The sequence below is a fragment of the Pteropus medius genome, unplaced genomic scaffold (assembly GCF_902729225.1).
Source record: "Pteropus medius unplaced genomic scaffold, Ma_sr-lr_union100, whole genome shotgun sequence".
Lineage (NCBI taxonomy): Eukaryota > Metazoa > Chordata > Mammalia > Chiroptera > Pteropodidae > Pteropus > Pteropus medius.
Genome location: NW_024344370.1, coordinates 9,898,508 through 9,914,120, shown reverse-complemented (window position 1 = coordinate 9,914,120; position 15,613 = coordinate 9,898,508). Strand labels below are relative to the sequence as shown.

General features: G+C 33.6%; 1 protein-coding gene and 1 pseudogene across 2 annotated transcripts in view; one reads left to right on the top strand and one right to left on the bottom strand.

The window, feature by feature from the left end:
* The window catches only part of RNF180 (ring finger protein 180), a 123,701-nt gene that overhangs the window by 67,188 nt on the left and 40,900 nt on the right, over window positions 1-15,613 (bottom strand). For both annotated transcript variants that reach the window (XM_039870015.1, XM_039870014.1), the window contains exon 5: window positions 14,742-14,777. In XM_039870015.1, coding sequence (XP_039725949.1) covers window positions 14,742-14,777 — 36 coding nt within the window. The remainder of the gene's footprint in view (window positions 1-14,741; window positions 14,778-15,613) is intronic.
* Window positions 5,758-5,876, top strand: LOC120608345 (uncharacterized; annotated as a pseudogene).

The window sequence follows — 15,613 nt, the reverse complement described above, 5'->3', positions numbered from 1 at the left end:
GTGGGAATAGAAGAAAAAAAATAGAAAGTAGAAAGAATTAAATTTAATAACCAATTTTAAAAGCATATGATAACCATAATATGTGGGTAATACAGGAAATGGAGTAATGAAAGACTCCTATATTTCTAGCTTTGGAAATTAGTAAAATGGTACTATAAATTTAGATTTGAAAATTCCAGAATATTCAACACTGAGGATGGCTATGTTAGAAAACTTTAAAATTGTATGTGGATTTGGTGTCACTATGGAAATAGCTATATTTCACAAAATGAGTGTATAAACCTATTTCTGAGTGTGGCTACCTTCGGCAAATGTATATATATACTGACCTTAAAGGTGAAAATACATTGTTTATTTCTTGTTAGAGTAGCAATTCATGTTTATTTTAAATATTTGGAAGAAAAAGAAAGATCTTGTAAATCTTTGTAAAATTTTGATGTTTTCTTCCAATTTTTTTTTATGGTTGTTTGTGATCGAATTATGTAAACATACTTGTACAGCCTGCTTTTTCACTTAATGTTATAACATAGCATTTTAGAGAAATATCTTAAACACATATCCTCTTACAATTAAGGTAAAATGAGAAAGGGTAACTCACTTAGAAAGTGCAGCCACATAAGACCATGAGTTAGAAAGTCTAAGGTCAGAGTATTGCTACTAACCATGCTATTAATCTTTATTTGAGAAAAAAAAAAAATTCCTTATGAATGAAATAACAAATGGGGAGGAGAGACATGTCACTAGCATCTATCCATCTAATTCTTACCTTTTGTGGACAAAACACTAAACGTGTAGAAGAAACCAAGGCTGAGGTGAATTAAGTAACTTGCATAAGACCATACAATTAAATAGTCAGTGAGCCAGATTCAAATCTCAGTCTGTTGGGACTTCTGATTCTCTTTCCAGTAGAACCTGACTTAAAATTTGTTATGCTGCTTCCCTTCAATTACAAGCCATGCAAAATGACAAGTTTTCTGAAACGGTCCAGGGCATTCATTTGGAATGCAAGGAGATTATTTAGGGCAGTGGGTCTCAATTTTAGTGGTAGTGAAGCAGGACTAGGCAGAGTGGTAGACTAGATAATTCTTGTGTGACTTTTCTGTCTAATACTCTGCAACTCTGCACTCTTCAGCAGGGTTGCTGAACTCTTGTTTTCTTTCAGCTCCCAATGCAATTAGTTTTCCTTCACAGATTTTGGTACATATTACCCAATACACATCGGTTTAAAGTCTGTTCTCAGAGGCCTGCACATAATTCCCATATTAATTAGTGAAGAGTGTGTGTAAGAACTCTTAGACAAAACTTGGCCCACTGTGTCATTTATAACTAATATGCTTCTTAATGGTAACTTATTAATTTCACATTGTATTTTTTGTTTCATTTGTTTCCTTAAAATATTATTTGCAATGCTGTTTTATTTCCTATTTTTAGTACTTCATTTTTCTTTAAATTAGGGGCATAATTTGAAAATCAACAAGGCAACAAACTGCTCTTTGTCAATTGTTTCACCTAATTTCTGATCTACTATACGCACTGCCCACTTTTTAAAAATCAGATAATGAGCAGTATAAAGAGAGTACTGTCTAATACAGTAGTTCAAAACCCTGGCTGCACATTATTAGAATAACACAGAATGGTTTTTTAAAATGCTAATGACTAGCCCACTACAGATGAATTGAATAAGACTCAAAAGGGCAGGGGTGGGGGGAAGGAGGGCTAAACATAAGCATAATTTAAAAATCTCCCCAGCAAATCTAAGTCAAAGGGCAGTGTAGTCATCAGACAGCAAAATATTTTGGATGCAATCAGTTTCCTATGGAATTTTCTAAAGGAGATAAAAGAGAACTGAGGGTTAACCCCTGACATTCTGAAGTTCACAATATTTATGCTATAAACTGTCTACAAAAATGGTCCTAATAACTCCTCCCATGCCTGTATGCATGTCCCTTCTCAATGTGACTTTGTTGTTCCTCTCGTCAAGATGAAGACTTTATTTTCTAACCTCATAATCTGCTTTGACCAAAAAGTATGTAGAAGTGATGTTTTGTGACTTCCAAGACTAGGCTTCAAGTAGTCTTCAGCTCCCTCTCTAGCTGCCCTGGAAGGCAATGCTGCCACGTGAAGATCTTTAATGATAAAGGCCACATGGGGAGAGAAGACAAACTGAGATCAGCATCAATCTTCTGACCTGTGAGTGAGGCCACCTTGGACTTCGAGGCTCAGCTGAGGGCCCTCTGATGTGGGCAAGATCAGTAGAAGAACTGACCAGCTGATCCAAGCCCAAATTCCTAACCAACAGAATTAGAAACAAATAAGAGATATTGTTTTAAGCCTATAAGTTTTGAGGCAGCGTTAAAGCAAGAGATAAGCAAGAGATAAAGCAAAGAGATAATACAGTAGTCTTAATGGATGTGGTAAACATTAAAGACAAAAGACATTCCTCTCTATTTTTCCAAAAGTAATACCTATGTGCTCTAAACACTTGTTCGTGTATTTTAAAAAGACAAGGGGAAAAATCCCACAAGTGTAAGTTAGCAAGCCTAGTCTTTGTTCCCTGTGTTAATAATTCAGTAACATATATTTAGGCTAAAACTGGAAATGTAGAATCAAAATATAAGACCTTTTATATAATAAGCTATCATAAAAATTTCATGCACATTTAAAAATGTGTGGATTTCTCACTTCCTATGAGAAAAAGTTCATAAGTTAAGTCTCAAAACTTAAAAGTCAGACTAACACAAAGGTATACACTTTTGGGTGAAATAATGAAGTTACTCAAAATTATGTAAAATTTTCCATATATGGCTTTTTCACAAAAATTTAGAAATGGCTCTTACTTTAATCCATTTATTAGCAACTATTTATTGAGTGTCTGCATAAAAAGCACTATGCTAGATATTCTCTAAGGAAGAGCCAAATATGTCTGGTTTAGTCATTTTTCACTGACTTTTAGGAACACAGAGGAAATTAGACAAATTTTATTAGGAGCATAGCTAAAGGAATAATAATTTCTGCCTAAATAACTATGGCAAATTCTAAGAAAAAGATGTTCTTTTAATTGTGCCTTAAGAGATAATCAGCATTTCAAAAAGATGCTCTGGGTCCAGAAGGACAATCCAGGTAAGTAAAACCACAAAATAAATCTTAGAGGTAAAAAAGGTTCAGAGTATAGTAAGGAGTCTAGTTAGCCTCAAGGCCTGGGTTTGAATCCTAACTCCTGCACTTATTAGCTGGGTGACCCGGGACAAGATATCTATCTTTCATTTGTAAAATGGCAATAATAAAGTAACTACCTCATAATGTTGACATGAAGATTAAGTAAGGAATACATCTAAAGGACAGAAGCAGTAGTTGCACATACCAAATGCTATTGTAAGTGTCTATTGTTTTTATTGCTGCTGATGCTGTTGTCATCATCATTATTATTATTACCATTCTTTGACTCCAAATGAAAGAATATTACCTTTGAAGTCAACTCTTTAAATGTGACATACCACTCAGAAGATTTTTTAGTTTCTTTCACCAATATTGACCTTATGACGTTTGACAGATGTGGTCTAGTAATATCAAGGAGAGAATGACCTACACTATACTCCAGTTGACTTCAGAACAAGCATCTACAAGTTACCAAGTCTGGCTGCATATTGGAATTAACTAGGGCAGTTTTAAAAATCGCTTGGGGCCTGTCTCAAACTTATGGCACTAGAATTTCTTGGGGAATCATAAAAAGCTCCCGTCGTGATTCTGATGCAGGTGGTCCACAGATGAGCACTTGAGAATCTCTGCATTACATAATTCTTTAAGGCAAAAAGAAACCAATCTAGGTGAGTAAAATTTCCATCTCTTCCCTAAATATGTTCCTGAGATCAAGTTCTATCAAAAAGCTAGAAATACAAACCTCAGTACTTTGCAACCTTTGTGATGGGGAAGCTATTATATTCTCAATATTTATTATTGCCTAACAGAGATAAAACTTTTGGCACTCAGTATGACAATAATCACCTACTCTGTGCCAGTCGAACAATGTGTACTAAGATTTTTTACTTCTCAAGTATGTAGCCCTGAACTTTGATAAAATCTAAGTGTTATTAAAAAGCAAAATATCCTAAAACAGAGACTAGTTACTTCAAAATAAAAAGATGTGTTCCTATAATTTCAAGTGTGCTTTAACTCTCTGGCCCAGACATAACTGCAGTGATGCAAAGGCTTTCTACTCTTTTGGATGAGTTGGGACATTGTTTTCTTTTCTCTCCTCTTTAGGTTTAACCCCAATAGTAAACATGTTCATCTAATCTAGGTTAGATAATGGCACTGCATGAAAGTTAGAGGCTATACAGAATGCTCCAGAACCTGCTAGAAGAGCAAAATTCAGCAATTTACTTCTGAGTAAGCAGGAACTCTTTAACATATCACAACATATACTATTTCCCAACCTATTACTATTCATTTAAAGGCTAACTCAAATTACTAGCTTCTATATTTAGCATAATGAATTAGAGACCTAGATAACTAATGAGTTAACTGAAAGAGAACTCGCTCTTCCAACTCAATACGTTCGTACTATCTACTTCTCATGTAATTTATATCATCTTAGAAGAAAATAAGAATGACTTTCATAAGGCACTTAGCTAATTCATAAAATAACATAAAAAACATTAGGAAAAGTGGTCTTTTAGGATATACAGCTCACTATTAAGTATAAAAAACTAACATGGGCACCCAAAATAAAAGCTATCATCTTTATCATTAACTGTGTCTATGACTGTTATTTCTATGGACTGAAATGGACCCTAGTAATCTGAAGTCTTGGTATAGCCTTCTACTACTTGGGAGTTTTTTATGTACCAAGAAGATGTGGTTTACTGTCTACTGTTCCTTCATTTAGGGCCCTGGTTCCAGGCAATACTATAAGGCAGGTCAATATTATCTTCAGTACCATACCTTTTATTCAAGCTGCTTTTCTATCCAGGGGCCACTAAATCTTTTCAAACAATGCCTTGTTCCTCTTTCCTTTCCTGATCCAGCTTTCCCATCCAAACTTGATTGTTTTTTACCCTACTTAGGGAAGACATGATAGATCAATCTAATAATTCTTGTCAAATTATGGAAATAATATCTGACAGAATTAATGAATTATGGCTCCTAGAATACACATTCATTTTCGGAATCCAAGAAAAACTAGAGAAGTGAGTAATGTAGAACTCCAAGGAAGGTCAGAGAAAACACTCATTTTTTTCCTAAACTACCAAGACCTATAAGTAGCTACCTCCCCTCCCTCAAAGCTGGCCAAAATCATAAGATTCCACTAAAACCATATTTGGTGGGCAGAATAATTCCCTCTTCCCCCCAAAATGCCCACATCCTAATCCCTGGAACCTGTGAATATGTTATGTTAAATACAAGGAAAACAATGAAGATGGAATTATGCCTTCTAATCAGCTGATTTTGAGAAGAGTATCCAGGATGTAACTGGGTGGGCCAATGCAATTACAAGGGTCTTTACATGGATAAAAGGGTTTGTGAAGAATCAGAACTAGAGAGATAGCATCATAAGAAAGACTTGACTAGCCATTGCTGGCTTTGAAAATAGAAGGTGGGCATTAGCCAAGAAAAGTGGACAGACTCTAGAAGCTAAAAAACAGATTTTACCCTAAAACAATCAGAAAGGAATACAGCCTTGCTAACACACTGATTTTAGCCCAGTGAGATCTATTTCAAACTTAAATCCCCATAACGATAATAAATTTGTGTTATTTGGTCTACAGCCATGCTACCCTGAACAAGCCCAATCCCATCTGATCCTGGAAGCTAAGCAGGGTTGGGCCTGGTTAGTATGTGGATGGGAGACCACCTAGGAAGATCAGGTGTTATAGGCGTAACAAATAAAAAATAAGAGAGTGTAAACTGACGAGGTCCTTGCAATCTGTGAGGTCAACCTAGGGTTGCCTCGCCTAAAATAAATAAATAAATAAATTAATTAATTAATTGATTTGTGTTATTTTTAAGCAACCAAATATGTAGCAGCAATAGGAAGCTAGGATCTTAATTTCATTAAAATACATGGTTGGTATTTTCCTACTGGATTATGCTGCTGCTTTATAGAAGTTGCCTCATTTGTATTTGGACAAACTAGTGGTTAAACAAACTAATGGTTGGACAAACTAAATATTCTACCCCAGTATATCAAATTCTTTGATGGAAAGAAATGATTTTGACTGTTTTGCTGCAAGAGAAAATTTTGGTGCCCTCTGGTGCTGGAAAACAATATGATCCATATCACCTTTACAAACCAGCATTCCAGAGAGGTTCATAAAAGCATAGAATTTTAGAGCTGAATAGTACATACCAGTGGATCACTGATATGCATTTTTTTACTGGAAAGTTTTGCTCATGGATCATTAAATATTCAATTTTAATCTGACAGAGTATTAGAAAAACATTATTAAGAAAGTGAAGCCTCTTGGGTAATAGAATACTTGCCTATATTATCTGTTGGAGCCTGCAGCTTTACAACCAGGAGAACAAAAGTGAATGATCTAAGATTTTATAGCGAAAATAATGAATAAAAAAGCATGACATTGTTAGGGTAGTATGATTTATAACTGATTCTTCAGTATATATTAAAATATTGGAGACATACAAAATGGAATAAAAAAAGATAACACTTGTGATAATACTACCCAACTTAAGAAGTAAAACATAACCAATAGAGTTGGAGCTCCCTACAAAGTATCCCAGATCATATTCCCCCACCCCCTCCTAGGTAACCACTCAATTGATTTGTAAATGTATTTTTCAATTTTCTACACCTTAACACTGTTATGTTGCTTCTAAAATTAAAAATTAACTTTAAAATATTACTTTGTAAAACAAAGCCAATATGATAGTAATTTCAATTGATCATGTAGAGCCAGGGAGAAAATTCCAGCTATACATCCCCAGTTTAGGGGTACGTGGAAGCTGATATTGTCAGGTTCCCAGTGTGAGAAGAGTAGGGGAGACTGACATCTCAGCACCAGAAAAGTTTTAAGAAGGTTTCAACAGGAGACGGAGGCAGCAGGTGACTATAATTTTCAAAACATGTAGTAAGGACAGAAATGGGGCAATGAGGGAGACAACAGGTGGGCAGTGAATATCTTGGCTGATGTGGAAAATGAAGCCAAATGTGGAGGTTTGGAATGTAAACCAAGCATAGTCTTCCTAGTGCATACAAGGCCAAAAGAGCTGAAGGCATAGCCTAGTGCTATTCATCAAACACAGCTAGCACTAAGCTCAGTCACACGTGATAAGGTACAATTTTCTGTAAGTGTCTCCCTCGGACTAGCTTAGTGATAATTCTGTTCTCTCTCTTCCCCAAACAGGTTGGCCTTACACAGAATTTGGTAATGGATAACATGCATCTTGGTTGTTCTCCTACTTCCCAATTGCCTTTTTCCCCCCGAGCCTTCACACTCCTCTCTAGCTGCCCAAAGTCTGTCGGCTTCAGATCTTCCCCATGCTCCAGCAAGCAAATAGCTCATGAAAATCAGGTGATAGAAGTAAAACACCCTGGACTGTACCCAGCATACAGTAAAGCGTAATAAAAGTTAACTGCTGTTATCTCATTTTCACCACCATGACTTCTCCATTCCATTCATACCCAGCCCCCCTCCTCCTAGTCAAACTTTCATTCTCTTAATACCAGCTAAGAAAAGCTATCTGAATATACTAAATGTTACTTGGACATGGATATTTATACTATCTTTTACTACGTGCAAGCAAATAGGTATTAGAAAATATAAGATCAAAATCTCTTCTCTCCTCCAGTATGATTCTTTATCTAATTCCTTCTCAGCCTGCCTTCTGGTTACAGCTCTCTTTCCTCTGTAATGACCATCAGAATTAACTCTCTTTGCTCTTGTTAATAAATCATTTTTCAAGGACTCTAACAACTCAGTTCTCAAACATTCTAAATTCCTTTTTGTTGATCTCTTCTCTCCAATAGTTCTCAACCCTGCCCACCGTGGAATCACTTAAAAAAAAGTGTGTATGTACACACACACACACACACACACACACACACACACACAATCTACATATATGTATATCTATCTATATGTATATATATAATTTTTTAAAAGATACACAAACATACATGGTGATACTCAGTCTAGATTAACCAAAGCATAATCTGATAGAGCCCAGGAATGGTAGTTTTAAAAACTCTTGACAGAATTCCAACTTGCAGCCAAGGTTAAGAACCACTGTTAGCCTCTACTCTTAAATCATTTACCATGCCTGAAGCACTGGATACATCATTTATCTGTTCAACTCATCCACTCAGCAACCATTTACTGAGCTCCCACTGTGGGCCCAGCCTAGAGCTACTCAGAACTTTCCAGCAGCTACATAGCATCCTCAGAATCAAACATAAGTTTCTCATCACGGTATCATCATCCTTTATCAGCAGACCATTTCTCCTCTTTTCTCTGTCATCGATCTTTCAGTTTCTCCACAATCTTCATACCTGCTATTAAGTCTGCTTTTTTGTGACTTCTCTGAGATTTTTCAATTGCATATCAAGGTCTTGGCCAAAGCAATCCTGGACTGATTAAGTAAATGGTTGGCCAAAACCCACTATGATATGGCATTTAAGCAAATTCATAAAAGGATAACTGATGTTCATATCTGTTTTCCTCATTCACTCAAAGGTCCTTGAGGGGAGGAATCATATTCTATTCATATTTGTATCCTCAATATTTAGAGCACAGTTTCTGGCAAAGAGTGAAAGCACCCAATGTGCATCATTAAATGAAAAGATTACATGAAGAAAAAAGGTAAATGATACTAAAATGTTTTCTGAATCAAGGAATGATAAAATATGAGAGAAAAAAACAAAACCAAACTTTCTTGAGAGGCTGTGATAAAATAATGGTTAAGAACATGAACTTTGGGATCTAGACCTGCCACATACTAGGTTTGTGGGCCTAGGCAAGTTTTTTAACCTCTCTGATCTTCAGTTTCTCCTTCCATAAAATGGTGATAATAGAAATTATCTCATAAAATGGTGTAAGAATAAATGAAGTTAAGAACTCAGAAGAATACCCAGCATGTAGTAAGATGTGGTAGGCAAAATAATGGCTCCCCAAAGATATTCACTTCCTAATACCTAGAATTTAAGAATATGTTACCTTACATGGCAAAAGGGACTTCGTGGCTGTGATTAAGAACCTTAAAATGGAAAGATTACTTTGGATTATCTAGGTGAGCCTAATATAATCACAAAGGCCCTGAAATAGGTCAAAGGGAAGATGTGACAAAAGAAGCGGGAGATTGGAATGATGCCATAGTTAAAATGAGGCCACAAGCCAAGGAATGCAAACACACCCTAGAAAATGGAAAAAGCAAGGAACAAGTTCTACCCTAGAATCTCAAGAAGGAATGCAGGCAGCCCTGTCAACACCTTGATTTGAGCCCCATAACACCATTTCAAACTGTTACCTCCATAATTATATGATGAGAAAACTGTGTTGTTTAAGCTACTGTGTTTGTGGTTATTTGTCACAGTAGCAATAGGCAAATAATATATAAAAGTGTGATAATTACTATTTTCTCCTGTTTCAAAACATTCCTGAGTTAATGTCAATAGTGATGTTATGTTGATAATGTATATCCTTGGTGTGATGTGTAATGTGATGAAAATGGCATTTTACTTCTGTGATCTTCCTCCCCAAAACCCATATATAGAAAAGAGTTCATCTAATAGGCCTGTCTGCATTTATAAGGTTGGCCCTAGCTGGCATCTGAGAACTTGAATTTCTGGAGGGCTCCCATCATCCTAATAAGATTGGCTCATTGTGCCTAAAACGTTGGCATAAGCAACGTGGTTTACATTGAACATCGGCTTTTCTTCTGGAGTCCAGAAATTTGGTATATGACAGGCAGAAAGTGTCTACATAACCCACTCCCAATACAAACCCTCGGCGCTGAGTCTAAAATGAGCTTTTCTGGTGCAAAAATTGCACATGTCACAACATGCTGCAGGAGTCAAGTTCATTTACTATAAGTCAATAACTCATTGGGGAGAGGACTCTTGGAAGTTTGTACTTGGTTTCTTCCACACTTTGCCCCATGCACTTTTTCCCTTTGTAGATGTTTGTTTGTATCTTTAAACTGTTAATAAATCATATTTGTGAGTATGACCATAGGCTGAGTCCTGTGAGTCCTCTTAGTAAATTGTCAAAAGTGGGGGTGGTCTTGGGGACCCATGAAACAACGCATAACCCCAGTCTAATCATGAAAAAAACATCAGAACAATCTCAATTGAGGGACAGTCTACAAAATACCTAACCAGTATTACTCAAAACTGTCAAGGTCATCAAAAACAGAGAAAGTCTGAGAAACAGTTAAAACCAAGAGGAGCCTAATGAGACATGACAACTAAATGTTATGTAATATGGTACCCTAGATGGATTCTGGAACAGAAAAAGAACATTAGGTAAAAACTAAGAAAATTTAAATATAGTATGAACTTTAATTAATAATAATGTATCGATATTGGTTTTTAATTGTGACAAATGTACCATACTAATGTAAGATATTAATAAGGAAAATTGAGTGTTGGGCAGACTTTCTGTACTAGCTTCACGACTTTTCTATAAATCTAAAACCATTTTAAAATTAAAAAAAACTTTTATTTAAGAAATTTCTGATTACCCACATATTGTGTAGAGTGTTTTGCTAATCATTAGAAAATGTAGATCTATATAATTACTTAAGGTAAAGGCATTATCAATTCCATATAATTTTGCTCCACATGTATTCATTTATCTATATTTTAAACTCAATTTGAAATGGCAGGAAATCAAAGTTAAGACATTTAGTTTATTAAAATTGGCTAAATATTTATAATTATCTTACTGAATAGTGACTTCCTGGAAGGTAGAAGCAAATTAGAAGTATCAACCTACTGAGCAAGATCTAAACATTTTTGCATTACTAAAATGAAGAAATTGATAACCTTAAACTGAAAAAAATAATTGGCACAAAGTAGAGTGAGAAATAAACAATGACCTGAAGGTCATGATGTTCTTTTAATCTACTGTCTTCTTTCCTAAAAGACCACTTCACAATTATGTTTCTGTGTTTAATAAAACCAGTAAAATATGTGTCATCTAATTAAATTGTCATATTTTTATTACTGAGGCTTTTCACTTCAATAAACTATTACTTTCTGCTTGAGAAAGAGAATAAATGGGGAATAATTGTTTGTTTAATATGTGGATTAATATTATAATTCAGAATTAATATTATAAGTCAGAATTAATATTATAATTCAGAATGCAATGTCCTCTTTTAAGAAGATAACCAAATATTTGGAATATGATTTTGTGTGACTTGAAGGTGATGAATCAAGGGATAAAAGATTAAATGGACTACATTGAAATCGCGAAAAATTCAAAATAATCCCTATGTACAAATCTATGAAAATGAAACTTAGTACCTTGTGGAAAACATATATCTTTGGCAGATAAACATGAATAAGTAGTTCTTTAATATAATTTATTGGCCTCTATTCTCCCCAATGCCTAAACCACTCCTTTACAAAAATACATGTAGTTAACTAAGAACAATGTAATATCATTCTATAAGGTTTAGTGGTTTATTACAAACCGTATATTTGGTCAATTACTTTATATTCTCATTTACAACACTCTACAAAATGTAAGGTAAATTCTCTTTTCACAATAGCATCCTGTGGGCTTTAAAGAGACATTTTCTTTTATTCATATTAAATAGGCCCAATGTTAAGAAATGCAAACATAGTAGAATGTAATGCTGTTTAAAAGAATTACTTTAAAGTATTATGCAACTATATTAGTGGCAGCTTTACTTTCTTTCAATCCAGAGAAAAATTTTTTTTTGTCCCAGGATAGAAATTTGTATTAATTTCTTCAAAATGCTGGTATTTCAGCCTTTTCATGATTATACCAGACACTTAACAAATTACATAGGCCAAAGGACGTCTCAAAGAAAATTAGAAAATAGTTTGAACTGAATTAAAATAGAAATATAACATAAAAGTCAAAGGACATAGCTAATCCAGTAATTAAAAGGAAATTTATAGTATTAAATGCCTAGATGAGAAAAATTCCAAGTAGTAAATAAGTTTCCACTATAAAGTAGTTTTATGAGAGAAAGAAAAATAAAGTCAAAGCAAGTAGAAGGAAGTAAATATTAAAGACCAGAGCAGAAATCAATGACTTTGAAAATAAAAAACAACAGGAAAAATAACTTAAACCCAAAGTTGGTTCTTTGGAACGATCAATAAAATTTATACATTTCCAGCAAAGTTAAAAAACCAGAGAGAGAGAAGATACTAGCTGCCATTATCAGTATTGAAAAGGGGATATCATTACAGACCCAACAGACATTAACAGTATTATAAAGTAACATTATGAATAACTCTAATACCTAATTTCAAAAATTTAGATAATTTATTGAAAACAGCAAACTACCAAAACTCACCTAATATGAAACAGATTATCTGAATTGTCCTATAAATATTAAAAAAATAAAATCCATAGTTAAAAATCTTTCAAAAAAGAAATCTTCGGGACTACATAGTTTCATTACCAAATATTTAAGAGAAATTAATTCTCCATAATATTTCTCATAAAACTGAAGAGGAAAGACCACTTCCTAACTCACTGCATAAGGCCAGCACTACTCTGACATTAACACTAAAGATAGTACAAAAGTAGTACAAAAAGGAAAACTTCAGACCAATATCCTTCATGTAGAGGCAAAAAGAAAAAAAGAAACCTTTAAAAAATATTGGCAAATAGTATTCAGCAATATATAGAAAGAAAAAATACAACATAATAAAGTGGTGTTTATTGTGGAAATGAAAGAATGACTTGATATTTGATAAACAATACTAACACTGAAAAAACATGACATATCAATTGATATAGAAAAAGCATTTGACAAAATTCACCATTCATAAAACTGTCAGCAAACTAGGAATAGAAGGAAACATCCTCAACCTGATAAAGGGCATCTACAAAAAACTTACAACTAACATACCTAATGGTGAAAGACTGAATGCTTTCCTCAAAAGACAAAGATGTCTGTTCTCACCATTTCTACTCAACATTGTACTGGATGTTATAGCTAACTCAATAACACAAAAAAGAAAAAAAAAATCCATATTTGAAAGAAAGGAGTAAGGTTGTCTTTATTTGTAGACAACATTATCATCTATGAAGAAAACCCAATGAAACCTACTAAAAAACGACTATTCCTAATAAGTGAGATTAGAAAGGTTGTAGGCTAAGGGATCAACATACAATATTCAACTGTATTTCTGTATACTATCAATGAACAATTGGAAATTAAAATTTAACAAAACAATACCATTTACTAACATTAAAAATAGGAATACTTAGGGATAAATCTGACAAAAGATGTCAAACATCTGCACTCCCCACAAATCACAAGATACAAAGTCAAAATAAAAATCAACTGTGTTTCTGTACATTAGCAATCTATAATAGTAAACCAAAAAAAATTTCAACTAAAAATATCATCAAAAAGTAAATATTTAGGTATAAATCTAACAAAATATGCAGTTCCCGAATGCTGAAAACTGCAAAATATTCATAAAAGAAATCAAAGACCTAAATGAAAAGGGAGACATATGTTATCAACAAGGTAAAGATTTCAGTTCTCCCCAAGTTGATCCATGCAGATTAAACATAATTACAATAAAAATCCCAAAAGGATTTTTTTATAAACAGGCTGATTCTAAATTTTACACAAAAAGGCAAAGGAACTAGAATAAATCATTTTTGAAAAAGAACAATAAAGCTGGAGGAATCACAGTACTCTATTTTATAACTTAATACGAAGTTACAATAACCAAGAAAAAGGACTATTGGCAAAAGAAGAGACACAAACATGAAGAGAATAGAGTCCCAAAATAGACCCACACATATATACCCTACTGATCTTTGACAAAGCTGCAAAAGCATTTCAATAAAGATATAATAGTAATTTCAACACATACTGCTGGAACAATCTCTATAAAAAACAATGGAACTTGACCTAAACTTCACATCTTATTTAAAAAATTAACTCAAAATGAATCATAATTCTCAATGTAAAAATTAAAGCTATACAACATGTAGAAGAAACCAGAGGAGGAATTCTTCATAATCAAGGGCTAGGAAAAGAGTTCTTAGATTTGACACCAAAAGCATAATCCATAAAAAGAAAAAAAAACCCTGAGAATTTAGACTTCATCAAAATTAAACATGTTTGCTCTACAGGAAAAGAAAATTGTTATGAGAATAAAAAGATAAGCTACAGAATGACAGAAAATATTTACAAATCGAATACACAATGAAGGATTTATAACCAAAATATATAAAGAACTTTTACAACTCGACACGAAGAACACAACCCAATTAAAAAATGACCAATAGATTTGACCAGACATTTAACTAAAAAATATATACAAATGGAAAAGTAAGCACATAAAAATGTTCAACATTATTAGCGAAATGAAAATTAAAATTACAATATGATAAGACTACACTATCCATTGACTCTCTTTCTATAAAAAATATTGAGACTACCAAGTGTTTGCAAAGATGCACAGCAAATGAAACTCACACATTGCTGTTTGGAATGCAAAATAGTATAGCCATTCTGGAAAACAATTTGACAGTTTCTTACAAAGTTAAATATATACTTACCATATGATCCAGCAATCCCACTCCTTGGTATTTACCCTAGAGAAATGAAAACAGGTTTACATAAAAACCTATACATGAATGTTTTTAATAGCTCTTTTCTTAATTGCCAAAACCTGAAACAACCCACCTATCACTCAATAGGTGAATGGATAAATGGCGGTTCTTTCATTTAATGGAATACTATTGGGCAATAAAAAGAAAAACTACACATATATGCAATGACTTGGACGAATCTCATAGGCAATTGTGCTGAGTAAAAGAAGCCAGTCTCAAAAGTGATTCCAATTATATAATATTATTCTATTATTTTATAATATTAGAAAGACAAAACTAAAGCAATGGAGAATGGATCAGTGGTTTACAGGGATCATGGATGGGATGGGGGTGTGATTGTATAAAGATATAATCAAGGCTCAATTATAAAGGCACAAGGGAGATTTGAGGATGATAGAACTGTCTGTATCCCCATTGTGGTGGTGGTTAAAACACAGAGCTGTACTCACTCCAAGGATAAATCAATTTTACTGAATGATAATTAAAAAAATAAAAACAAAACCAAAAAGACTATGCTGAATAAAAAAAAGACTTGCTGGCTGAATGTAGCTTAACACTGTATCTGCCACAGAAATATGCACAGTTTGCACACACAAAAAAAATCATTAAAAATGTCAAATGAAAGACAGAAATCTAGATTTCCCAACCAATTATTTTAAACGTTAAAAAAATTAATAACAAAAACTTTTTCTTTATATCTTGTGTGCTTACTTTCCAATTAAAAACTATACAAGATCTGTACTGAAATTATACAAAGGCATGGTATACCAAATAGATATGTGATGAATGTTTACAGAATCATCTAATCTTTATTAAAC